Below are 25,882 nucleotides of genomic sequence, written 5' to 3'. Positions count from 1 at the left end.
AATCTACCAGTGTCTGGTGGAAAGCAGACTGAAGCAGGTTTTCCTCTAGGATTTTGCTTGTGCTTAACTCCATTCCATTTATTTTTTATCCTGAAAACTCCTCAGTCCTTAACGATTTCAAGCATACCCATAACATGATGCAGCCACCACTATGCTTTAAAATCCGGAGAGTGGTACTCGGTAATGTGTTGTATTGGATTTGCCTTTTTTTTGTTGTATTACTTTAATGCCTTGTTGCAAACAGGATGCATGTTTTGGAATAGTTTTATTCTGATCATGCTCCCTTATCACTCTGTCAGTTAGTTTAGTATTGTGGAGTAACTACAATGTTGTTGATCCATCCTCCGTTTTCTCCTATCACAGCCATTAAACCCTGTAACTGTTTTAAAGTCACCATTGGCCTAATGGTGAAATCCCTGAACGGTTTCCTTCCTCTCTGGAAACTAAGTTAGGAAGGATGCCCGTATCTTTGTAGTGACTGGGTGTATTGATCCACCATCCAAAGTGTAATTAATAACCTCACCATGCTCAAAGGGGCATTCAATGTCTGCTTTTTATTTTATTTTCACCCATCTACCAATAGGTGCCCTTCTTTGCAAAGTATTGGAAAACCTCCCTTGTCTTTGTGGTTGAATCTGTGTTTGAAATTCACTTCTCGACTCAGGGACCTTACAGATAATTGCATGTGTGGGGTGGGGTACAGAGATGAGGTAGACATAAACAAATTATGTTAAACAGTATTATTGCACACAGAGTCCATGCAACTTATTATGTGACTTGTTAAGCAAATGTTTACTCCTGAACTTATTTAGGCTTGCCATAACAAAGGGGTTTCATACTTATTGACTCAAGACATTTCAGCTCTTTGATTGTTAGTGTGTGCGTGCGTGTGTGTGCCCGTGTGTGTGTGTGTGTGCCCGTGTGTGTGTGTGTGTGTGTGTGTGTGTGTGTGTGTTGTGTGTGTGTGTGTGTGTGTGTGTGTGTGTGTGTGTGTGTGTGTGTGCCCATGTGTGTGTGTGTGTGTGCCCGTGCGTGCGTGCACGTGTCTGGGTAGTTAACTGCACGTGTCAGTCTAAGAGGCCAATGAGCATCTTCCTTTGTGAAAAAAGAAAGCAACTTCTGAGAGATACAATGTCAGTGCTACAACTCAGTAATCCTCAAAATACATCATGGTGAATATAAATGTTTATTGTAATCAAAACACTCATTTTGCTTAAAGCCACAGAACACCTCTGTGATCATTTGAAAACCCCTATATAACAGCTTCTTTGCATCAGCTATCTAAATGAAGCCATACTTTGCATCAGTCAGTGCACTCATTCAAAAGCCATGGGAAGAAAATAGAATGAACAGTGATAACTCCTAGACAAGTATGTAGGACCAGCTGGAACTACAGAATTATCCCACCATGACAATGTAAGTTACAATCTATTGATTATGTTCTGGTCAAAATTATAGCAACTGGTAACATGCCATGAAGGTTACAATGGATATCTCAAAGCCTGGAAATGTTGATTATATGTGTCTTTTGGACACTATTGCGTGTGTAGCCTATTGATATATCAGTTTTTGAGGGCTGGAAGGCAAAGTGTTGCATTGTAACTTTCTACTACAAATTAGAGATGATTGAAAATCGGTTTACGCCACTGCTTTCACTAGTCTAGCATAGAGCAATTGAATTGTCTTATTTTTTCCATGACTTTAAATAGAAAAAATAAGAACTCCCAAATGAAGATAATGCTGATGGGTGCAGACATTGTAAGATTAATCATCACATTTTTGAGAGAACAAACTGCTAAGAAAGGGAACATGAGGTCTCGTACTGCGTTGGTGGTCAGTCAACCTCTAAGTATATGCAGGTGTTTCCTATGCATTTCCTGATATATCTAGTAGACTTGCTTAGTTCAGTTTCAGGGTTGGTTTTGAAAGGCTTAATTTAGGCATCAGATTTGTGCAGATGTGCTCTATGCTAATTTGGTGTGGCGGCTACAAAGAAGAAATCTTTACTCGTCAGTGTTCCAAACGGGACATTATTTGTCTTTTTACCTAAACATGCAAACACCATCAGATAGAATTCATAGCAAGCAGGGCACTGGATTAACCAGATTTGATGAAATATAGCAGAACAGATGAACTTGAATGACATTCACTCTCACAGGATGGGTTGCCAATAAGAACTAACTTAAAGCCACACCCCTAATAAACCTAATCTGAGGCACATTTCACTGCTTCTATGGCTTTATGCACCATTGCCATTGTATTTGCTCAATTAGCAAACGAGACAGCTCATACTAGTATGACGGACCCTTTAAAGCAACACATTCCCCCCCCCCCCCGTCATCACAGTCAACACACCTATGTTTGCTTTAAATTAGCTTTAAAAATGCTACATTTCTCTCAGCCTCATGGATGGTTAAATGTGTAGAATTGCAGGAAATTTTCTCTCAGCCTCATGGCAAAATGTGTAGAATAGCATGAGATTAGCTATAAAACTGCAAATCTTTCTCTTTGTCCCATGCATCAACATTTCTGAAGGCTTTACGAGGGGGGAAGCTGATTCATGTACAAGACTGTGCAGCAACACTTACTCTGTTGTAATCTGGTTTGAATTTAAAGAATGTAAAGAAAGTAGTAACTATCAAAAGTCACTATTTGAATTGTGTGGATAATTTAAAAAAATATTGCAAATTCCTTAGTCCTTGTATTGGTATCATTCAAGTCATTTACTGGATCTTTGTGGACACTGACAGCCGTGTTTAGAGTGTAAAAGAGTGTAGTAGTCAAGCTCTCAGTCAATGTCAGTGGAACGTTGGTGAGACTGGGACCACTCAGAGAAACCTGTGGTTGGAAGAGATGTGACATCACTTGAGGTTGTGTAGCGGCTGTTATAAAGCAAGTCACTGAAGCCCATCACTCACTATGGTTCTGTGTCAAACTCACATCCTATTAAGAAAAGTCAAGCAATTCAACAAATTACTCAGAGCTTGAGATATCTGAAAGCCATAGAGCATGCACTGGAAGAAATGTAAGTACATGATCCTTTTCAAAATTGAATCTAAATAGAAATTAGAAACGTTGACACAAACGTTGTGCTATGTTCCAAAACATTATATTTTTACCTCATCAATGTGATCAAACATTGCCAAACAGAATCATTTAGATGTTTGACTATGGTATGCCAACATCTTATTGCAGGGACAGTAATAGCAGATGACTCAGTGTCAAGTAGCCTACCTCCTCCAACTAACCAGTCATTCTACAATATGTACTGTAAGGGGTTGCTGTGGAAATGTCCATATGATTCCTACAAGACAACAACACTGAAAACTATGGCACGTGAATTAGTATTTTGCACATTGTCATTGCGGGTCAAAAGTTGGGGTCAGAGGTTGAGGGTCGTAATTGATACACCATCCCTTACAGAAAAAGGATTTACTATTCAGTATTCAGTAAACCGTTCAAGTTGTGTGGTGACATGTTTCAGGCCAGTCTTGATGGATAGTTTCCTCCAAGCCTCGTCACCTTTTTTCACCCTAGTGTCATGGTTAAGATGATTTACAGTGTTTGTTTTTTTTTACTTAGAAAGTCGTTATAAAGCAACAACACACGAGGAGCCGTAAGACTTAGACCAACATAAAAGGAATAGAAGATTAGGTCTTTGTTTGGACAGAGGGATTTTTACATTCATTAATCTGCGACAGGGATGGTGTTAAAGTAGCTCTTTGAACCAAATCCTAACTTGCAATCCACAATTTTAACTAGAGTAACTTTCTACTTCAGCATATCGACATGCAGTGAAAGGGCTAAAAGCAATGTTGTCATCACTGGAGAAAGTTTTATGTTTGGAAAGAGGAAGACAATCATTTGGAGGTTGGCTATAATCTTGATATGCAAAACAGCCCAAACACCACACCACTGTAAAACATCACAGCTGCATTGCTTCCTCTTTTGTACAGCTTGGAATCTTGTGTGTGTCTAAGTGCGTTCGGCGTGCGCGTGTCATTGTGTTCATGAAGACGAGGACTGAATTCGTCATTCTTTTTCAAGTTCTCTTGGATCTTCATGTGTTTCATGTCAATTAAATACGTAGTTTTAACTGCTCATTTTCATACTAAATGTGGACACCGCCTTCAACATAATTCCCTCACACTCCGCTCAAACGAATGTCCATTTGTACAGCTTCTGGTCGCTCCAGTTACATTGAGAGTTTATATTCACCCATAGGTAGTGGAATATAATAATGCATTATAGAAAATAAAAATACTAAGGTCCTCCAAAAAAAAGAAACATTTTATTCAGTTTCATAGTGTTATAGCTCATGCTTTACCTTCCATTGACTGGTTGTAACGGTATGACCTCTGAGTAATCCTTTTGTGCTCTAGCTTCCTTTCCCACTGACATGCATGTTATACATGTGGTTACTGCTTGTCAGAGCCTACAGCTTTCTCAGAGGCTGCACGAGGGCTGCCTGCCTGCAGTACAGACACACTTAGTGTAATTAAAGGGATAGTTGACATTTTAAGATTGTGCTCATCTTTTGACTTGCCTAAAGTTTTACTGTAAGTTCATTAGCTGGTTATTTAATAAAGTGTCATTGTTTGGATGAAACAACAACTTCTTACTGTAGTTAAGTTGAAAAAAAAGATACAATTCAGAAATATGATGTTGTTTCAGAATATTTAGGAACGTTAGCTGGCTAACTCATTGATCCTGCTCCAGGTGAAGTAACACATTCAGAATAATCTACTACACTGGGAGGAGTTACAGTCTTTTGCACCACAGTAATTTAAGTGTAAATGTAGGAGGACATTTAGTGCAGCGTTGAGTGATATGTAGGAATGGGGGCTGTACTGTACATTACAGAGGGAAAAGCATTCTTTGCATGTTCAAGGATAAGAAGTCAAGCGGCACTACCTTATTTTCAATGAAGCTTTGTGAAATATAGCACAATCTATTTGCTAGAGATAAGACGAAAGGAGCATTTACTGTAAGAACAGACAATGGCGCCGTTTTTCAAATCCTTTACGACGAAACCGTTTTCCACCCAATTAATTTTGTCTGGTTGATTTTACAAGTAATTTAAAAAAGGCTTATTTGTGATCAACAAAGGGAAAAGCAGGCTGTTTTCCCCCCACAACGGTACACTTCAAGGTGAATTTCCAGTACATTTTTGATCGAGTGAGCCAGAGTGGCTGCTGACATTAATTACTAGGCCACAACATTCCACACCTCAGTATGCAAACAATGGTCCAGCCACCCCGGTTTTCCTTGGAAGTCCCTTATCTCAGTTGTTGGCCATGTGACAACATATTAGTTACTCTCGATGGCTCAGGAGCGCACATACGCACACACACATGCACACAGACTTTCACCTAAGGGCTGTAATGTCTGCTAGTAATTGTGCCTTATAGAGTTGAATAATAATGTGAAGGTCATTTAAAGTTGTTATTTGGGTAGAAAGTTCAATCAGCTGACTGTTCCATTGCTGGGGGGGGGGGGGGGGGGTAAATCAATCTGATATAGATTTAGATCTGGTGAGGGAAGTGGCAGGACTCCACTCCAGCTAACAACACAGCCAGATCTGAGCCAGAACGCCAGTATCTGAAACCATAGGGCCTCCACCTCTGCATTGTAGATCATCATCAGTCTCGAGACACCTGACAACAGAAACCGGTTCCCACGATTTCACACACCTTGGTCACACACGTGTGCACAGACAAGCAGTGTCTTATTGTATGTGACAGTCATTTTTAAAGACAGAGTTTTTTATAAAAAATATTCAAACCTGGTGAAATGTACAAGTTAAATACACAATATGATATTCCTTTCCTTAGTCAACCAAATTTGTATTAAATAAGGAACATTTCTATGGACCAATTTCATGAGCCTAAAGACCATTGATTTCTCCCTCACTAAAATATAAGCAATTGAGTTCATCTGCAGATGCCTTAGCTTAGTTGAGTGATTAATTGATTAATTCATTTACTGAGAAAGAACAGGGAGTTTGTCCGATAGTGAGTCAAGGTTATAATCAATGTGCATTAAATATCTACTGGCACATATCATTAAGAGAAGATGATTCATTCAAAAACAAATTCATTAAGTGGGAGTTGACAAAGGTAATAGAAGTGAAGTGGTAGCAATTCAACTTCCAAAATATCCTTTTCAACAATGACAACAAAGCTGCTCAAAATGTACGTCTCGCAAGTATTTTTCATTCACGCTTAGTTATAAACGTCTGAATGCGTTGTCATTAACGACATGTCTATGGTAAAATGCCTCCCTCTATTTGAATGTATCAACATGAAATTATCTATAGCCTACTCTAGTCTATCAAATTGACAAATAATTTGTCTGTAAAAAGATGACAGTTTATATAGCATGTGAGTATGTGCTGTTCTCATGTTGTTGAAAAGATTTGTTTCACAATAGAAGTGCGTTTCAAATTCCAACTTGGCCTACTTAAAGAGGTCCCCACACTCAGGTCCAGTTTCATTTCAAGCTAGAACTTGCAGAATGTCCGAGGTGTTTCGGTCTCTCTTAGAGACCTACAGACATAAGATTGCTGGGTGTAGCACACTTGAGCTTGAGCTTCTTCTTTTGTTTCTCTTATGTTCCTTCCTGTCCACATATGCAATCAGAACCACTATCGGTGGTGCGAATCACATCTATGATACCTCTTCTTAAAGAGTTTTAACAGAACCTTTTGCTTCTGTGGGTGCTCTCGAGCCAAAAGGTGTCTCCTAAATGGACAGAGATATTGTCTTGAAATGACCTCAGGTCAGAAAGGGACACAACTCCCTACCACAACCATGAGGCAAACAATAAGCAACTGAACCTCCTTGTTACATCTTTAAAGAGCAATCAATGAATAATAGAGTTCTGTAGTTGCAGACTTAACCCTTACGAACACAGATATAAGCTAACTGCCAGTTTCTCCTTTCTGTGATTGGCTCTATAGCTCCTTCCTCAGGGCAGCCTGATGAAAAGCCATACCAAGGAGTGCGAGTCCGAGACCCAGTCAAAGAGTTGCTGAGGAGGAAACGAGGACTGCTTCTCCACAATGCCAAAACAGTGCCCCCTAGAGCGGTGAGGGAAATATAACAAGAACTATGAAATGAGTGTGAGCCTGTCATCCTATAATAGAGGATTGAACAAGACAGAGTAGGAGACAAAAGAGAACAGAGACCAAGTCAGCGAAGCCACAGGAATGCCATCTGAAACATTTTCGATAAGTGTCAACCTAAATTGTCAACCTAAGGCGTCAACCAGAATCTTTAGCATTTTTTCTTGTCTTTACAAAATGCCCTAAAAACGAGAGAGAAGACCTTTCGTTGGGCTGGACATGCACAACGTCAACTGAAAGGAGCCTAGAGAAGATTAGATCAGATTCCACGGCAGGGTAGATAAAGGGGATTTTATCCTTATTTAATACAGGTGTTTTTCCATGACAGTTACAACATGGCTGCAGGGCTGGGCACGGGGCCTATGCAAATCAACTCAAGGAGCCAAGGAGCCCTCTTACCAACCTATGAATTACCTCTGACAACACACAACACACACACAGTAAGGCATTCTCAACACTACACTCCAAACACGCAGGCCCTGATGAGATGGAAAGGTAGAGGGCCTGTTAAAAAAATAAGGGATAGCCAACTAAATGGACTGTATTACAGAGGTTCTCAGAGGTTCAGGGAAAGGTTCAGCAGATCAGTAGAAGAAGTTGGACTGAGTTCAGTTTTTTTGACTAAATGTGTAGTATTTGTCTTTAAAAGAAGATAAACGCAAAATTAGGTTAAAGATGAATATGTCATAGAAAATATGACACACCTTTTGCAACAACAATTAAGCAGTAATTAATGAGGGGGTGTGGTATATCAGCCAATCAGCATTCAGGTCTCTAACCACCCAGTTTATAATATACAGTATACAATGTAGTTCTCCAGCTTGGCAAGTGAATGTGTATGCCTGGATTCAATTTAAATGTCTCCTGTTCTAGAACTCTCCTGCCATTCCACTGTTTCCTTTCTACTTCCATATAAGTCTCACACACAGGCACACACACACACACACACACATACACACACACGCGCGCACACACACACACACACACAGACACACACACACACACACACACACACACACACACACACACCAATGGATATAATTGACTCATTATTGGAGTGTGAAGTAATAAAAGTTAATACATTGTTCTACACACACGCACGCACGCACGCACACACACACACACACACACACACACACACACACACACACACACACACACACACACACACACACCAATGGATATAATTGACTCATTATTGGAGTGTGAAGTAATAAAAGTTAATACATTGTTCTACACACACAGAGTTTAGGAACATGACCTTATAAGCCAGTGGATTTGTAGCTACTGTTTAAATGATGTTGGCATTTAAAAAGATTCAGATCACTCACCACATGTACACCTGGGGTTTACCATTGGTAATGTACATACAGCATTTGATTGTAAAATCCTACGCTTTACAGCTCAAATACCATTCTAAGTCAGCTTGAATAATAAAGGCTTTTGGAGTTAATTTAGATTCCTTTCCTTCAGATAGATTTATCATTATATATTTTTCACAGGTTGGGGTACTAAACAACAACTTGCCTTCATATGCACAGCTTGGTAAGTGAATTGGAGTATATATTCCCATCATTACTTTGGATGGTCAGTTTAAAGCTGTATGTTACTATTGGCTACTAGTGCTAACCCATTATGATATCCACATAGGGACTTCCGGGTTTGAAGTGGCTAGTAGCCTATCCAGTGACTCCTCCACAGTCAATGATGTCGGCCTCTGTGCAGGTTGGATAGCCCAGCCTGCAGCTACTGCTCTCCAGCCCATGAACCATTGGTCTTACCCAGAGTACCTCCAGCAGCATGACCCCACCACCTCAACCACCACCACCCTGCCCCTCACCACTGACACGTACATGCAGCCCATGTGTCCCAGCTACACCGTGGTGGGCCCATCCTCCATGCTCACCTACACACACACGCCTCTCTTTACCAACTTCGGGGTGAGTGAAAGAGCAACAAATCTTGATCATGTGCCAACTGAATAAAGCGTCAACTCTGTAAACATTGCATCTTGTCCACAGAGCATAGGGCAATACACATTTACCTGTACAAACAAGTTGTAACACAACTGGGTTTTGACTACTAACACATCCACTGTTGTTGGTCCAGACCCTAGCACCAACATCCACAGCCCTACCACAAGTGGACCTCCAGGACTCGGTGCTGACTTATATCCCGTGGGCCCAGCCGCTAACCACCATCCCTTCATCAGGTGTGCAGTTTGCCTCTCACCCTGCCACTCTGGCTGGGTCTCAGCTGCTTCCGATGTCCATGCCAGTGACCCCCACCATGCCCCAGCAGGACCCTCAGCCCCAGCCCCTGGAGCAGCACCCTGCTGGGGCTGAAGAACCCAACCCTCTGGAGAAACTTCTGGAGGACCAAGATCAGGATGACAAATACACATATGTGAACAGTTCCTCAATCTTCATCCCCGGTGTCTAAGATATATCAGTGTTGCAGCCAGTCGTAAGCATTAATGAAATGCTTACACAATGCTAATGAATGTGTTATGTTGGTACCCATTATATTTCTATTGCTCAGAATTCAGGTTAATATAGAGTATGTTTGTAGTTATACTATCCTTTATGTTGTAATGTACATTTAAGTACTGTGAATAGCTTTTTTCATGATGAAAAAGGGGACAGTGTAGTTTTACTAGTTCTAATATTTACTGAACAAATGTTTTGCTGAAAAATAACTGCTGTCATGTATTATAGATGCTTTAACTGAAAGACAGGCCTTGATTGATATGTCCCGAATCATGCTAAAAGTTTAAATGTATTTTTTATTTAAATGACTTGTAAGGTATTTATTTATTTTAAGTACCTCCTTTCTGACAGCCATAATCGAATACAGTTGTTTTAAAAGTAGTTACTCTTGAGATGTCTATTCAAATATTTGAAATAATTTCCTAAAGTCATTCAATTGTTAAATCAACCCGTGATGAAAAAGGGAACAGTTTTGTAGTTTTACTAGTTCTAATATTTACTAAACAAACACTTTCCTGAAAAATAACTGCCGTCATAAAATAACTGCTGTCATGTACTATAGATACTATAAAATGAAAGGCAGTTAAATCAACCCATATCTGTATTTATCCAGGGTCTGCTTTGAAGAGTATTTGGCATAAAACATGAAAACCTCCTCTCATTTCCTGTTGCCTTGCTCTCTCTTGCTGTTATTTTTTGAAGCAGAAGTTGGAAGTTATGGCTGTCAGTTAACTATGGTACAGAAGTGGGAAAGCCCATGGTTCTCTGTTTATCTGGCTGTCCCATCAGTGTCTCCCCTGTAGGGTCCCCTCCTCCGAAACAGACAAAGACTGGGCTCTGCAACCCACCTGCCACACCCACCTGAAGCACACCAACTACTGCAGGTTTGAGGTCCAGCGAGACTGTGCTCTTGTGTTCTTTCAGTTTATTGGTTTATGTTTGGAGAAATGTTGCATACAGAAGTGTTATGTGTAGTATGTTCAATGTAAAAAATACATGAAAAAGCCATGTAACATTACAGTATTGAGAAATCCTGAAGCGTCTGAGGCTTCAAAATGTATTATGTCAAACATATTATGTCAATAATTGTCAAACCTCTACTGTTTCTGTTTATTTTTAATTAAAGTTTACTTATAAATTCATTTTAATGCCATGACTCAATATATCTTTAATAGGATACGAATACATCTCAGAGTGGACAGAGCTGACAGTTCTAAGGCCTCATAGGATAGGCACTGAATACAACTATTCCAGAACATTATGATTTTCAGTTGAGGATAAAACAGAAAATGATATCTTTATCTTATCCAAATGATGTACGATATGAAACACAGCTAGCAGTGGGGCATAATAAAAGTGTTTGAAAGTTGAACTAAATCATCAAGGGAACCACAATCAGTCTTATCTGTCAAAGGAAAAATATATTTTGCACATCTTGAAAATCGATCGCCAATGACAACGTGCTCCATCAGGCCATCAACCTCTTATATCTGTTATAACATGTATTAACGCCCTTAGGATGATGTAGTGGATCTGAGGAGACAGGGTCGTGACCTACCTTGTAGCCTCTTTCTGTTTGTGATTGCATTGCTTTATAGTACTTAAGAAAAAAAGATGACAGCAATGTTAGGACGATATGGCATTAGTGCTGAACTATCAAGGGATGCTTGATGCTATCAACTAATGCTGCCAGTGTATATCCTGTACCCTCTTAAGAATACTGCACCTTTAATGTGAGATGCTCCAACATGCCTGCACAGCTGCCCTGAGACTGAGGCCGGGACATGAGCTATGGCTGCCAGTTTAAAAGAACCGGCACAGTGCCAGTCATGAAGATGAAACCTCAGAACAATTTCACAAGAAGTATTGAGTTAGTTGTAGGCTGGAAGAGAAAATGTTGAGAATGTGATTTGTGTACTTGCTCCTTGAAAAATATTAGACAAAAGGTTTCTAAAGGGGTTCTTTGAGGACAGGTAGGATTCAACAAGAAACCTTTTTTCATCTGAAGATGAAAAATGCTTAAATGAAAAGGTTCTACCTGCAACGAAAAAGGGCTATGCTACAGGGACAAGTCAAACAACCCTTTATGGCTTTAGGTAACACATTTTTTCTAAGAGTGTATGTTTGCTTTTCTCTAGCTTTGGTTGGTATCCTCAACTTCTCATACTGGATGATCTATCCATGTTATAATGGTTGGGATCTCTCTCTCTTGCTCCATTACCATATCGCACCACATTTTACTACAGGTGAAAGGTTCACACCACTGCATTCTTTACCAGAATGTAGGCCGGCCCTCTTTGAAATCACATAGGTCGATCCATTGCTGTCTTTTATCTATAAATCCTAACATCATGAATAACCGTACGAGTACGAGTTACCATACCCGTTCTCAGGAATGACTAACTCTGGAAACCCTTTCGGCCTCCTCAGAGTTAGGTACATCTGCTTTTAGCTTACTTGCACACCATGTATGGAACAATTAGAGTTCCCTACAAATGCAGATTCTGGTGCCTCTTGGGCAGTTCAAAATCTTGTTTAGGGACCTCCTTGCTGAGGAATGTGATTGTTTTCCTTGAATATTTGTATTCTATTCTATTGTGTTTTAAGTTTATTTTGTAACTTGTGTGTATGCAGGGTTCCGTTTTAAAATAGATATTGGTCTCAATGGTGACTCATTGGTGATAATTGTATTGTTATGACCTCAGAAGCGAGATAAATGGTAAATGGACCTGTATGAATAAACAGGTATATTTCTCCTCTTATAGCTTTGAGAGATGGGGGAAAACCCAAATCCATTCTCTGCCATGGAACGTGCCATGGATGAGATTACTATTAGCCTGAGATCAGGTAAATCCATCATCCCCTTCAGTTAGTGCTTTTATGGTTGGCCCCTTAGGGCCATCGTAGGCTTACAGAGTAACATTTTGTGATTTTACTATAACATTGAACTTGCTGTGAAACCTTGTTTAATAAATCATTTTACTGAAGTGCGCTAAATCAAGGTCACACGGAGTATTTCAAGGTAGCCTTAAACAAATGTACTTTGAAACAAAAGTATACACCCCACACACATGGTTATGGGCTTAGAAAAAAGAAGAAGACACCTGTACCATGTCAGATATAGAGTTGAAATGTATAAAATGTTGAGTTTGCATCCCAATATTACACTTTATATACATCACAGAAGACTGAAATATAACAAAACTGTTTGACATAGAAACACTGGATCAAAAAAAATATTCTTAATTGTATAATAAATAATGACAAATATGAATAACATTCCACCCATGAGACCAAAGAGGGTGATTTTGGTCATTGCCTGCAGGAAAACTATCTTACATTCGCCACTCTTTTTTAAGGAGTAATTTTTTACAAGTGATCTTGGAAGTAATAATTCTATAATGCAAAGTCTCCGGTGTAGCAAATGTAATTCTATGCCTTGGATTTCATATGCTTGAAATAAATGACTGTATAGTTGTGGAGTAATAAATGAGTATTTTCTGCAGGTGTAAAGCATACATTTTGGAGGGTGTGTTGTGCATTAATAAAAGTTGTCAGGCCATCTTCTTTAACTCATTTGGGCCTGACAAAAGCTGATGCATCAACACATTTTAAAACTCTAGTAATGAACAAAGTGAAAGGGGATGGTTGAGAAAGCAACTTGAAAGAGTTTATCTCCCATCTCCTCCTATTTCATATTGATGGGGCGGCAGGTAGCCTAGTGGTTAGCTGACAAGGTAAAAAAATATATGTTGTTCTGCCCCTGAACAAATCAGATAACCTACTGTTCGCAGGCTGTCATTCTAATTCAAATGTTGTTCTTAACTGATTTGCCTAGTTAAATAAAATGAATGATGTTCTTCAAGAATCAATATGAACATTTCATTCATAAGGAAGTCCAAAAATGGACAATGCGACTGCTGATTACCCCTTTAAGGTCAACTGTATCATGAACTTTACCAAGTACCAGGACATTTTTACCAAAAACCTACCAAAAAGCTGACACCTGATCGCAAGTGGACCTTCCAGCAAGACAATAACCACAAGCAATAATCAAAATCTACAAAGAAATGGTTAACTGACCACTAAATCAACATTTTGCAATGGCCATCTCAGTCTTTCGGACTTGAAACCCATTGAAAACCTGTGGTTTGAACTGAAGAGGGCAGTCCATAAGCACAGATGAAGGATATCAAGGATCTGGAAAGAGTCTGTATGGAGGAATGGTCTAAGACCCCTCCAAATATGTTCTCCAATCTCATTAAATATTTTATGTTTATTTTATAGTCTTTTTTGCTCACCTTTATCAAGGGTGCCAATAATTACGTACCCGACTGTATATCATTAAGGTACAAATGGACAAGCGATCAACCTTCGAGGAATAATGTCCTTACAATGATAAAAGGAAAAAGAGATACATTCAGACAGGTTCAGACCAACCTGCATATTCATCTACTGGGAGAAATGATCTGTGAAAAAAATCTTACATCAACACATTATATTGGTAATGCAATAGCAATGAGCACATCTCATGCTCAGACTTGCCCTCTTGCAACACTGGGAATGTAAAAGTTGCCCTCAAACATCCCTAGTCTTCAAAGAGCAATATGTCAGGACACAATTATACCGGGACTTGTTGGGAAAATATGTACTGTGGATGATTAGGCCTAATGGCAAATGGAAAAGACCTCTACTGGACACATGAGCTTACAAGGGAACACATACAGCAACAAACACCTCATCGCTGCAAAGATCAGACTTCAAATGAGAAAAATCCAAGATCGAAAAACAGGATTTTTTTATTTTACCCACCACATACCCAAAAACCTAGGAGTAAAATATAAATTACACTTGGACCAGGCCAAAAATAAAATCAGCTTGTTTAAAGGAGAAGGGACAAGCCACATAAAAAAATAATTGTACAAAGTAGTGAAGATTTGTATCACTATGACACCAAGACCAAGCAAGTTATTGGCCAGAGGCTTAAAAGGTCTGTAAGGACTAAAGAGAACTGGGTAGTAGGTCTGGAACTAAAACAGCAGAGTGTCGGAAAATCTAGATTTTTGACACAATGCAATAATAATAGTAAAAGGGGTGGCACCAGCACATATATGGAGTTTGGAGTTTGCAGCCCCAAAGTGGAGGGGAGCTCTCAAGACAGAATTAGAATTGCAGGTGTCACAGTGGCGTGTATGGTGCAGCACCTCTCTTCTCTCCCTGCTCTGGCTTCCTGGTGCTAGAGGGCACACTTTCTGAAAGGTAGAGCACAGGTGTGCTAGTCTGGCCAATTTTTTTGGAACAAACATGTATGGCCTTGCTGACCCACACATTTCTCAAAAGGAACAAACACTGTTCGGTACAGACCTGTTCGAAACATTGAGGAATTCATCTAGGGACAATCATTTACCTTTATTTACACAGGTAAATTAATTAAGAATACATTCTGATTTACAATGACGACTTGTCAATACCTAAGGACTGGTCAAAAGGCAAGGAATTGACACTAACCATGCTGAGATGTTCAAGAACGACCCCTGAAATTGCATCGAAAGGCACTGACAGACCGGTTTGAAAACATAGGGGAGTTTATCTTGGGGCACAATCCCTATGGACTAGTCCTATCTGGTTAGTTGTTTTCACAGAAAAAAGGGAGTGGCTGCATGGACCACATTATGCCTGGAATAGAAAGTCACTTTATACCTCATCTTGATCTACTTCAGAAATGCCTTCGACAGTGTGCTCAGAAACAGCATTTGGAAAGACCTCTCATGGCATCCCCCACAAACGTGTTACTCGTTAGCTACTTCTACAGGGAATTTGAATTTGCCATTCTCGTTAACAACCCTAGAACAGACGGGTTCACCGTCATCTGTGGTGTACCCCAAGTATGTGTTCTCTCACCCATTCTCTTAATGGTTGCTATTGACTGGTGCATTAGGATAGGATAGGACTCCATTCCCAGAGCTTGAGGATCTTGACTTTGCAGAGAACATTGCTCTGCATGCTCTTTTCCTAACAAGCCCACATGCAGATGATCACAACTCGGTTGAGAACGTTTGCTAACCAACTGGGCCTGCAGATAAATGTGGGAAAAGAACCAAGAGCTGAGAATCAACACACCACATGTATTGACTTACATCTTTTATGATGCACGGATAGTGAGCCTACATTTGTAGAGGCATATAACTTGTTTTTTCTGTTTTCAAAAGCAGAACTGCTAACATAAAAGTCATAATAATATTGCTTTGACAAACACCTGAAAAAACAACAAAAACAAGACTTTAAATGTTTTACATGAAATTAGGAGAAAAACATTTGTCTGTATTCAAATAAAATCTGGAGACATAATGTTTCTCAAGAACAGATCTCTCCTTATCCATTATTTAGCAAACACTCTGATCCAGAGTGACTAACAGGATCAATTAGGGTTAAGTGCCTTGCGCAAGGGCCCACCTAGACGGCTCGGGGAGTCAAACCAGCAACCCTGTGGGTTAATGGCCAAGTGCTCTTAACCGTTAAGCTACCTGCCACATACCCTGGGCATGGGTGTGAAGGTGTTATCACAGCAACAGATGAATGTGCTCCTCTATTTGATCAGTATTGAAAGGCCTTATGGTTCGAACAGAAGGAACATGTTTAACAGTTTGTGCAGATATCAAACCTTTTGAAATACTTTTATCGGGCCCGCCTTCCTTATACACAAGTAAGGACTTGATAGGAAACATCAACACAATCATTTCAAGTGACATTGTGTCAAGTCAGCAAACATTCCAACCCAAAGACAAATAAGAATACGCTGTGAATGAGTATGAACAGTGAATCAGTGCCTGTGACTTTCAAATGTACACATACATACACATGCTGTACTGGAGTACGTTTTTTTCTTATATGCCACGTGCTATTTTATATCAAGTTCTATAATTGTTTGATATCAAAGTGGTACTTCAGGAATTCATATCTGGTGCACTCATGTTGGAATGAGATTCACTAATAAAGATGACTTGTGGGAGCAGAAAACTGTGAGATTTTCAAACCTTGAATGGTGACTCAGGAGGAAAATGACTCGTTCATCATAAACACATCCCACTTACTGATCACGTTAAGACACATGGTTTTGCACCTTATTTTCCCACATTCATCAATCAATTATTGCAACTGTTTGAAATGACAGGTACTGCAAGGGCAATTACTGTCATATGATCAGCTCCAGGGTAAACTGTTACAGGCCAGTCCTAAAACAATCACTCTCAATCTCAACAGTATATACACTACCGTTTTAAAGTTTGGGGTCACTTAGAAATGTCCTTGTTTTTGAAAGAAAGCACATTTTTGTCCATAAAATAACAAGACACCGGTCTCAACGTCAACAGTGAAGAGGCGATTCCGGGATGCTGGCCATCTAGGCAGAGTTCCAAAGAAAAGGCCATATCTCAGACTGGCCAATAAAAAGAAAAGACTAAGATGGTCAAAAGAACACAGACACTGGACAGAGGTACTCTGCCTAGAAGGCCAGCATCCCGGAGTCGACTTGTGAGGCATCTGTTTCTCAAACTAGACACTCTAATGTACTTGTCCTCTTGCTCAGTTGTGCACCAGGGCCTCCCACTCCTCTTTCTATTCTAGTTAGAGCCAGTTTGCGCTGTTCTGTGAAGGGAGTAGTACACAGCGTTGTTCGAGATCTTCAGTTTCTTGGACATTTCTTGCATGGTATAGGCTTAATTTCTCAAAACAAGAATAGACTGATGAGTTTCAGAAGAAAGTGCTTTGATTCTAACCCACAAATGCCGATGCGCCAGATAATCAACTAGTCTAAAGAAGGCCAGTTTTATTGCTTCAGAACAGCAGTTTTCAGCTGTGCTAACATAATTGCAAAAGGGTTTTCTAATGATCAATTAGCCTTTTAAAATTATAAACTTGGATTAGCTAACACAACGTGCCATTGGAACACAGGAGTGATGGTTGCTGATAATGGGCCTCTGTACGCCTACGTAGATATTCCATTAAAAATCAGCCGTTTCCAGCTACAATAGTAATTTACAATATTAACCATGTCTACACTGTATTTCTGATCAATTTGATGTTATTTTAAGGGACAACGTTTGGGGTCACTTAGAAATGTCTAAGTGACCCCAAACGTTTGAGCAGTGGTGTATGTTCCAATCATGAACCTATCAAAAAGAGAACCTTAATATATTTTGTGTACCATAATATGGTTTTTATTCGTTTTACTATGTAGCTGACAGCTAACGCAGTTTTAAAAGGACAGTTCACCCAAATGACTAAATTGCATTATGGTTTCCTTACCCTGGAAGCAGTCTTCAGAAAAGGGGAGACAGCAATCCATGCTTTTGTTTTGTTTCCGGGAATGCATTTGGTGACTGTCCAAAAACATTCATGTCAATATTCCTCAAGTTAGCATGTTTCAAATATCATGCTCAAATCTTCCCGATATGTATGTGTAGCTCACTTAATTTAGTTTAGGATGATTTGTAACATACATTTAGAATGAAGAAGTGTTCTTTGGAAATGAGCACTGGCTATGATGACACAGACTCTATAAAAACAAACAGCACTCCCAGAGAGTAAATTATCTCTTAGCTTCCCATAAATGCCAAATGTTTTAAATAATATCCTAACAATACTGTATGTTTGGCACGGTTAATAGATCAATTATCTAAAAAATAAAGGCTCAATAGCAGTGTTCTGTCATACGGTCTTGATTTTTGGCATGTGAAAGTGCAAGTTGATCTGGGCAGATCAGGATTAACAAGGTGTAACAGGGGACTTCCACAGGGGACTGTTAATCAGGCACTTGGCATGAGAGTAGCGGGACTTTGGAACACTGAACACACCCAAGAATAAAATAAAAAAACTTTGACACATTCCTTTTCACCTAAGTGAGTGTTGACTCTCAGTGAACTGGTACAGGATAAAACCCCATTTAAAAAAACAACAACAATTATATTTTAATTGGGAAATTGTACGGAACAAATGTTCTGGTACTTGGTAATTGTTTCATTATTCATTTCATTGTGTCTTTATGTTGCAAATCGAGACTGTCCAGACAAAAGAAGAAGAAAATATTATCCTCAAAATGAAAGATGTGTAAAAAGGGAGCTGTAAGAAGGAGGCAAGGAGGAAATATCATCAAAAATAAATGTAAATTAAAAAACTGATCATATTAAATGGAGGGTGGTTCCTTATCCCAAAGGGACCAGTATCCCCAATATCGTTATAATGCATGGAGTTCCTCCAGCCCATAGAGACCTATCTAAATAGAAAAGACTGAGACCAGACAGACTCATTTCTAAGTATGATTAAGGTAGAGATTTCAATATGTAAATGTGTCATTTTGCTGAACTATCCATGTTATGTTAGTGGGGCTACTTTCAGTTGCTTATGAATTATTTGTGAATCATTCATAGACCTTATAAAGGGTTTGTGGGCTTGAGACAGTTAGATGAGCTGAACGTGATGGGCGATGAGGTTGCTGTTCTATATTAGGGACGATGCCTGCTTTGTTTATGAAAAGCTACACAGTGTTCTTGGGGAACTGCCTTTTCATACAATTAACCTTCTTTGCTTGTACCTAAAATCCTGCCTCCCCTCCCCTCCACTCCCACCAATACCAGAACTCAAGACAGTACCAAACCACCTTGTCACATTTGTCAGTTAAGTTATAAGACAGCTCATTTAGGCCATTGACCACCACAGCGAACTTTTCCAATTGTCTGGTATAGAAACCCAGGAACCTATGAGCTGCCAGTAAGAGTTTTACCAGGGTTCATATGTATTTCCTTTCATATACTGTACTTTGAGTATTTGATTGAGCCTGCCTGGAGTGTGAGATGGGTGAGTTTATACTTTTGGGACAATTCCATTGTTTCAGTTGTGCCAGGCAAGCTCAATCAAGCACAGCTAACGTAGCTTAAAAAATAAACAAATGCTATTTGAACCCAGGTCTGCAGAGGACAGCAGTGATGACATCAGGGCCCAGCATTTACTGTAACTGGGGCTCATAGGCCCTATAGATTTCTTTAATTTCATATGAAGTTCACCATCAACTCAAGGTCAGGAGAAAGGACTATACTTGAAGACCCCTCTTTCAAATATTTTACTCTCCTTGTTTCCAGTGTTTGCAATTGCCTCTCTCCTCCTCCCCTTCTCCACCTTCAGTCTAGTATCTCATAGGTTCTTCTGAGGATCTCCTGATGACACGCCAGACACTAGCGTTACCCTCATTATTAACTCCATTCTAATGAATGAGAGCACACCCAGACATGCTTCAGCTCAGCTTGTTTAAAAAGAGAAAAAGGATGGAGGATTTAGAAATCCAAAAAGAAACATCTTACCGAACCCTTCACAAGATCACTATCCCAGAACACTGGTTGGTTGATGAGTTGGACGTCATAAGAGGTCAAGGATCACAGCAGGTACTGTATGTGCTGCATTATGCCTGCAGACTGCATACAAGACAAGGTTTTGATTTTGGATGCGGGCCTACGCTGTAGTAACAATGGCAGCTGCTGGTGGTCTAACAGAACATTTAGAATGTAAGACTGGAGAGTGAGAGTAAACTTCTGGGGGGAAATGTACATGAATAAATTCTGACCCTAAGGTCATATTTCTGATTTGCGCATGCTATTGGCAGCCACTGGATGATGCTTTATTTTACGCAAAACTCGTGCGCATTTATTACGCCCCCTTTGATCTGTTGTGTGTAAAAAAAACATGAAGTCCTTATTCAAGTAGTTATTTCCTTTATTTATTCATCTTTTTGGTCATATGTAATGTTTTGGAAAGGCAGGCCTACTTCTAGCCCTGCTCAACCCTGCTTTATCTCGGCCTCGGAGAAGATAGAGATCCCGATGCAGAGGAGGGTGCGCTCGGAGGCTAGAGTGGAGACAGGCGTCTCTTGAGTTGGATGTGACCTGGTGTGACGTGGACTTGCGTGTGCCTCCATGGGAGACCATTTCCCACATCAAGAACCGTCAATGTTAACCTTATTGTTGTGTTTGTCTTCAGTTGTCATAGGGTCTTTCCGATTATTTTTTGTAACGACAAGCACTATAGATATTAATTATCTATCATTATCGCTTGTCTATTGTCATTTATCTTTCAATCTAGTTAATGTGGTGGCAGGTGTAGTGGTTTTTATTTGGGTCCAACAAGGGGCTGGTTTTAGCCGTAAATATGATTCAATGACTTGAAAAACTCAATTTAAGTTAATGTTTCTAACTAAGTTTCTGTGTGCATCTGAACAGGGAAACTAAACATTGAGTTGATGGGGATGATGCTGCTAATTTCCTTTGGGTAGGCCTTTCAATTATTTTACTAAATGAATGCATCCATAAAAAAATATATACTTTCTTGTAAAAAATGATTTGTTTTTATATATCTAAATCACAGTCAGTAACTAACTAGATAGCTCTAAGCCCATACATTTGCAACATTTAGCCAAACTCATGAATTCTAAAAGCATTCTTCCAATCATAACAAAAACAGAAACTCCGAGGAAACTTTGACAGCAAACACTCCGAAATGCAAAGCAGGCCTACATCTTCAAACAAGTGCCACAAGTGCAACCGTTTGACATCGAGTTACAGACATTGTTTTCACTGTACATTATACTGTATTTACACAGAAAACAAAGACCGAGAGTATCTTTAAAGGTAGCACATCTCTGAACTTGACAATTCCCGCCTGAAATAGTTGGCATCCACAGGCGAGGCGTGTGCACAGTCTGTTGTGCCATAAATAGCGTATTCTGGAGTGGAGATGCTCTCCTGTGTACCCGACCAATGGGACAGGCAGTAGCAGTGCTGGAGGTTACAGTGCTGGTAGTGGTAGTGCTCTGGAACAAACCCATAACTCGAGTCCATCCTGTTCGGAGAGTTGTAACACGACGAAGAGTAAGACTCCTGTGGCGAATAACTATTGTAATCGACCGGACTTGACATATTTAGAGAACCTGATGGTGAGCTGGGAGCCTGAAAAACAATCCAGAGGAGATGTGCATTAATATTGTTGTACAGTATAACCAAACCATGTTCTATTCCGAGCCAACTCTCTGGACGGACGAACAAACAGCCTGAGTTTTGTCAAATATTTCAGCTGACGGCTGGTAATTGCAGAGACAGGTGATTGCGCAAAGCGAATTTGAATAAAGCATACCATGCCATTGACGCAATAGTCCATATTCAGGGAGTGATTTTCCTGGGGCCAAAGTTTTGTTGAAGTAGCGGGATACATAATACCACTGCTGTAGGTCTCGTTGGGCATCATCATGCTTATCAATTGTTGATTATCGAAGCTTTCCATCTGAACGTTGCTGTCTGGAAAGGCCCGCGGCTGAAAGCTGCCGTTGGAATTCATCTCTTGAGGGAAATAATCAAAATAATGGCCTATAGGAATAAACGAGAAGGATCAGTCCGAGGTTGCATACATAAACACATGCAGGGGCCATTTAAAAAATTGAAGACTCCAGAAGTGATGTCACGGCACCACCAGCCAACAGCTAAAAAACACATTTGAATGCAAGTTTATAAAAAGGACCCAGTATATGTTTCGAACTATTCTGCTGTGGTCGTTGATTCTCCATGTAAGTGTCAATCTAGATATTTACCTGACCGAATCTGATGTGCAATTCAGATTTGATTTTATAATAGGTTTATGTGGTGGATTTGACAGCTATTTATCTATTTGCATGTATGATGCATAATGCATTGCCTTCTGCCTTTTTGATCGAAGCTTGTTTATTTGATTATGGTGTACTGCAACGCCCCCACTGGACATGTCAAAAGGATTTTACTGTACTTTACTGTAGGCTACATGTATTTTCGTTAGCAGGTTTGGATACAGTCAAGAGCATTACTTTTTTACTATAGAACATTGATTCTGGACTTTCCATGGTGATGCTTTACCATACAATCATTGTGCGATCAAGACAATGGAATGCTGTGTATAAATACTGACTAATATATGGACATATTGGAACGTACCTGGCAAGGAGGAGGAGACGCAAACATCCTGACTCGCCAAGCTCTGGGATTTCTATTTATTTAGGAAAAGAGAAAAGGAGGGATACAGAGAGAAAACATAAGTCCCCATTGATTTACAACAGTTCGATTTTTGGGCTGGTTATTTTTCATCATTTTTCATCCCAGTACTGTATAGCACTGTATAGCACTGTATAGTACTGTATAGCATAATAATGGCATTTGCCGATTTGTTTATATTCATCCTCTTCATTTCGGAGGGTTGATTGAGTGTGTGTGTTTGAGCCAATTGTTGCCAGTTGCCATAAAGACATCATAAGGACATCTTTTCTGATTTATGCATCTGAATTTAATGTAAAATATCACATAAAACAGCTGCTACAGTTCCTACAGGAAAACAAGTCCCACTGTTACTGCTAAACGATTATCAACTGATAGGCTACTGGAGAGTAGACCTGGTGGTGAATCATTAATGAGGCATGGAACTTTGTGTTTGGGGTAAGGTTGGTAATGAGGAAGTTACTGCAATGGGGATTTCATGGAGAGAGCAACACCTCCAACTATGCTGAGACTGTGTGTGTGTGTGTGTGTGTGTGTGTGTGTGTGTGTGTGTGTGTGTGTGTGTGTGTGTGTGTGTGTGTGTGTGTGCCCCCCGATGCGTGCGTATGTAAGTCCTTGCGTGCCAGTCAGAGCGAGACGAGAGAGCGTGAGGTGATAATTACCATTCTAACGGTTTTAATTGCTGTCTGGAGAGCTCTCTGCTGTTGCAGCAACTCTTTAACAGTTGTCTTCACCCGCACGCCCTGGTACACCTTTGGCTTATCTGTCAGAAGAGAAAAACATTGTATCGGTGTTTACTGTTAGTAACAAAAAAACGGAATGCTCCCAACCCTGCCTCTCTCGAGCACTTTCACTGCCTGCTACATACTTTCACGCAACAATTAATTTGGCCTACTTAATCATTAAAAAACATTGGAAAATTATTACAAATATTAAAATGATTAAAAACACGGATACAAAAGATGGTTTGTATATCCGGGTATTTAATATAATGTATTACACCTAGACTTATTTGTGAATAATATGAACAAACGACTGTCCTTATGCATCCCTCAAATGTTGCCCAAGTTATTGTATCAAACTCGCCGGTGCGAAAGCCAGAAATGTCCTATTATTGTCCTACATAGGTCTATAGTCTCTTCCCTGTAGTCTACCTCTGCGAGAACCTCGAACCGCAGAGACCGGGTTTCGAATTTCACTGTCAATACAGTGGTCTTGCCTTCACACTCCTTTCAAGCACAACGGAAAAACCTGTGCTAAAATGATACTGTGAGTGTAACTTCTCGATTTTATTTAGATAATATATTTATTTTAATTCTATACATAGGCCTAAAACACAGATTGAGCGTTGCGATCCATGAAAGGGGCTGATAGTAGCATATTCCGTGAAAGTAGGCAAGTAAAGTTAGGCAAGTAAAGTTAGGCTACAGATAAAGCTGGCAAACAGCAGCCTCGTAAGAGTCAATAACAAAGAAACCAAAGGACTCCACAAATCCCGCAAAAATGAGGTGAAAATTGAAGATTTCGCTTGAGAAATTCGTCCGATTATAAAAGTAAGTTACTTTTACGCACCGTATTTAGCCTACATATTGTTGGTCGGCTATTGGATAACAATATGAGCTTTAGCCTATAATAAATAAACGTTTTTTGATTATATAATTATTCCCGTTTGCCTATTGAAGCTCCAAGCCTGACAATTACGCAGTGAAACAATTCACTTTTATGTAAAACGCATCCATCGAAGCAGGACTGCATTTTAAATTAAATTGCAGATTAATTTAGGCTGTACTAGGCGGATAGGTTAGAGCCGTTGCCAATACCCACTCTTAACACGTGTTAGTGCAGTAGCATAATTTTGGGATTTTTTATGCTAAAATGAAGGGTACTCATATATGTACGCCTTCAATTGTATGTCATGGCTTTACTTCTAAATATAAGGGGGTATAACGTTCTACTCCAATGACTAAAGTCATTACAGAAACGACGCCACACAATGGTAGAACTCATTAAGGCAGTCAGAGACTGCAAAGTTGGCGGTAAAGGCGATTATATAATAGCAGCTGCCTCGGCAGAATCCAAAGAGGTGTGCTTGGCTGTCAAACCCATCCTTTTAAATATTCATATACTGAAATGTCAGATCATGATTTGTCTTAAATGTGGCAAATAGTAAAGCTGCCCAAAATACACATCCCACTGATTACTGCTTAAAATGACCATTTGTAAGTTTACATATTGCAGTGTAATTACAATGACTACAATTACAGTTTAATCGACAAAAATAATGCAAATAAAATCGCGTTTGAGTTAAGTTATCCTCACGCCCTAACCTGGGCAAAGTGGCCCAAAGTAGTGATGTTTAAGAAATAAGCAAAACCCTATTTTAAAACGTTGTTCGATTCAATTGAAAACTATTGTAATCGAAAATAGCATACATCATGCAGGTAACAAGCATGGCATTAATCCACATAAGCTCATTGTTGAAGGATAGTTTCCATTACTCTTTAGTTAAAAGACGAATTGCATTCTTTATCTCTAAGGTTTTCATTAGAACCTCGCATTTCCCTGAGAAACTAAAACAGCATGTTGTGCAATGTCAATTATTTCCAATCGTTTTGTTCTAACATTTATATTTTTCTTTCTTTCTTTCAGGAAGAACGTAAAAGAGAACCATGATCAGAAGAAAAAGGATTGATGAACTTACCAGACATGTTGTAAAATGTAAGAAAGAGTCCTGGAAGAAAAGCAGTTATGAGATTCCACAATGTCCTTTTCTGGCTCAGTTATATGGGCTATAATGAAATATTCATAAAAATCACACAAATTCTCAACACACAAGTCTTAAAACTGTCTCAGAGCATACAATAATATCCTAATATAGCTAGGGATGTATTAGTTTGTGAAATTTTCTCTCCATGCCTACTTTTTAAAACCCCTAGAACTCAATGATTTGACAATGATTTGATTGCGCGTTACTTTCAATTTGAATATTCAAAGGCTACACAAAAATACATCTTTTTCAGTATAAATCAATATATATGCACTTAAAATAACATTCCATTTAATAGAATACAGCACTATTTTATACCCAAACCGAAAAGAAGTTGATATTTTAAACATTTTATCCATCTTTTGCCCATCTGGCCATCAGTCCCCCTTCATAATGAGGCCCTACAGGAAAGTAACGGTAAGATGCTCTATCTAAACATCAC

The 25,882-nt window shown here is 39.5% G+C and overlaps 2 protein-coding genes across 7 annotated transcripts; one reads left to right on the top strand and one right to left on the bottom strand.

The window, feature by feature from the left end:
- The first annotated feature begins 1,317 nt into the window (after window positions 1-1,317).
- Window positions 1,318-10,757, top strand: LOC115141714 (POU domain class 2-associating factor 1). Of its 4 annotated transcripts, none has more exons than XM_029680871.2 (6): window positions 1,318-1,416; window positions 6,962-7,089; window positions 7,455-7,566; window positions 8,629-8,671; window positions 8,852-9,066; window positions 9,236-10,757. In XM_029680871.2, exons 2-6 carry the CDS (start codon window positions 7,064-7,066, stop codon window positions 9,566-9,568), a joined length of 729 nt encoding a protein of 242 aa, XP_029536731.1. In that variant the 5' UTR covers window positions 1,318-1,416; window positions 6,962-7,063; the 3' UTR covers window positions 9,569-10,757. The 4 variants fall into 4 exon arrangements, with proteins under 4 accessions (XP_029536731.1, XP_029536729.1, XP_029536730.1 ...); XM_029680869.2 differs by having other exon boundaries at window positions 8,777-9,066; XM_029680870.2 differs by lacking the exons at window positions 1,318-1,416; window positions 7,455-7,566 and adding an exon at window positions 2,906-3,025.
- A 9,604-nt stretch (window positions 10,758-20,361) lies between these two features.
- linc.pou2af1 (lnc RNA pou2af1) lies at window positions 20,362-25,550 on the bottom strand. Of its 3 annotated transcripts, none has more exons than XM_029680872.2 (5): window positions 25,375-25,550; window positions 23,336-23,436; window positions 22,617-22,668; window positions 21,790-22,019; window positions 20,362-21,605 (listed from the first exon to the last, which is right to left on the bottom strand). In XM_029680872.2, exons 1-5 carry the CDS (start codon window positions 25,379-25,381, stop codon window positions 21,282-21,284), a joined length of 714 nt encoding a protein of 237 aa, XP_029536732.1. In that variant the 5' UTR covers window positions 25,382-25,550; the 3' UTR covers window positions 20,362-21,281. The 3 variants fall into 3 exon arrangements, with proteins under 3 accessions (XP_029536732.1, XP_029536733.1, XP_029536734.1); XM_029680873.2 differs by lacking the exon at window positions 25,375-25,550 and adding an exon at window positions 24,498-24,575; XM_029680874.2 differs by lacking the exon at window positions 25,375-25,550 and adding an exon at window positions 24,246-24,491.
- Window positions 25,551-25,882: the final 332 nt, after the last annotated feature.

Source organism: Oncorhynchus nerka, unplaced genomic scaffold, assembly GCF_034236695.1.
Source record: "Oncorhynchus nerka isolate Pitt River unplaced genomic scaffold, Oner_Uvic_2.0 unplaced_scaffold_17___fragment_2___debris, whole genome shotgun sequence".
Taxonomy (NCBI): domain Eukaryota; kingdom Metazoa; phylum Chordata; class Actinopteri; order Salmoniformes; family Salmonidae; genus Oncorhynchus; species Oncorhynchus nerka.
Note: the sequence above shows the minus strand (reverse complement) of the source record. Positions and strands in the feature narration are given on the sequence as shown.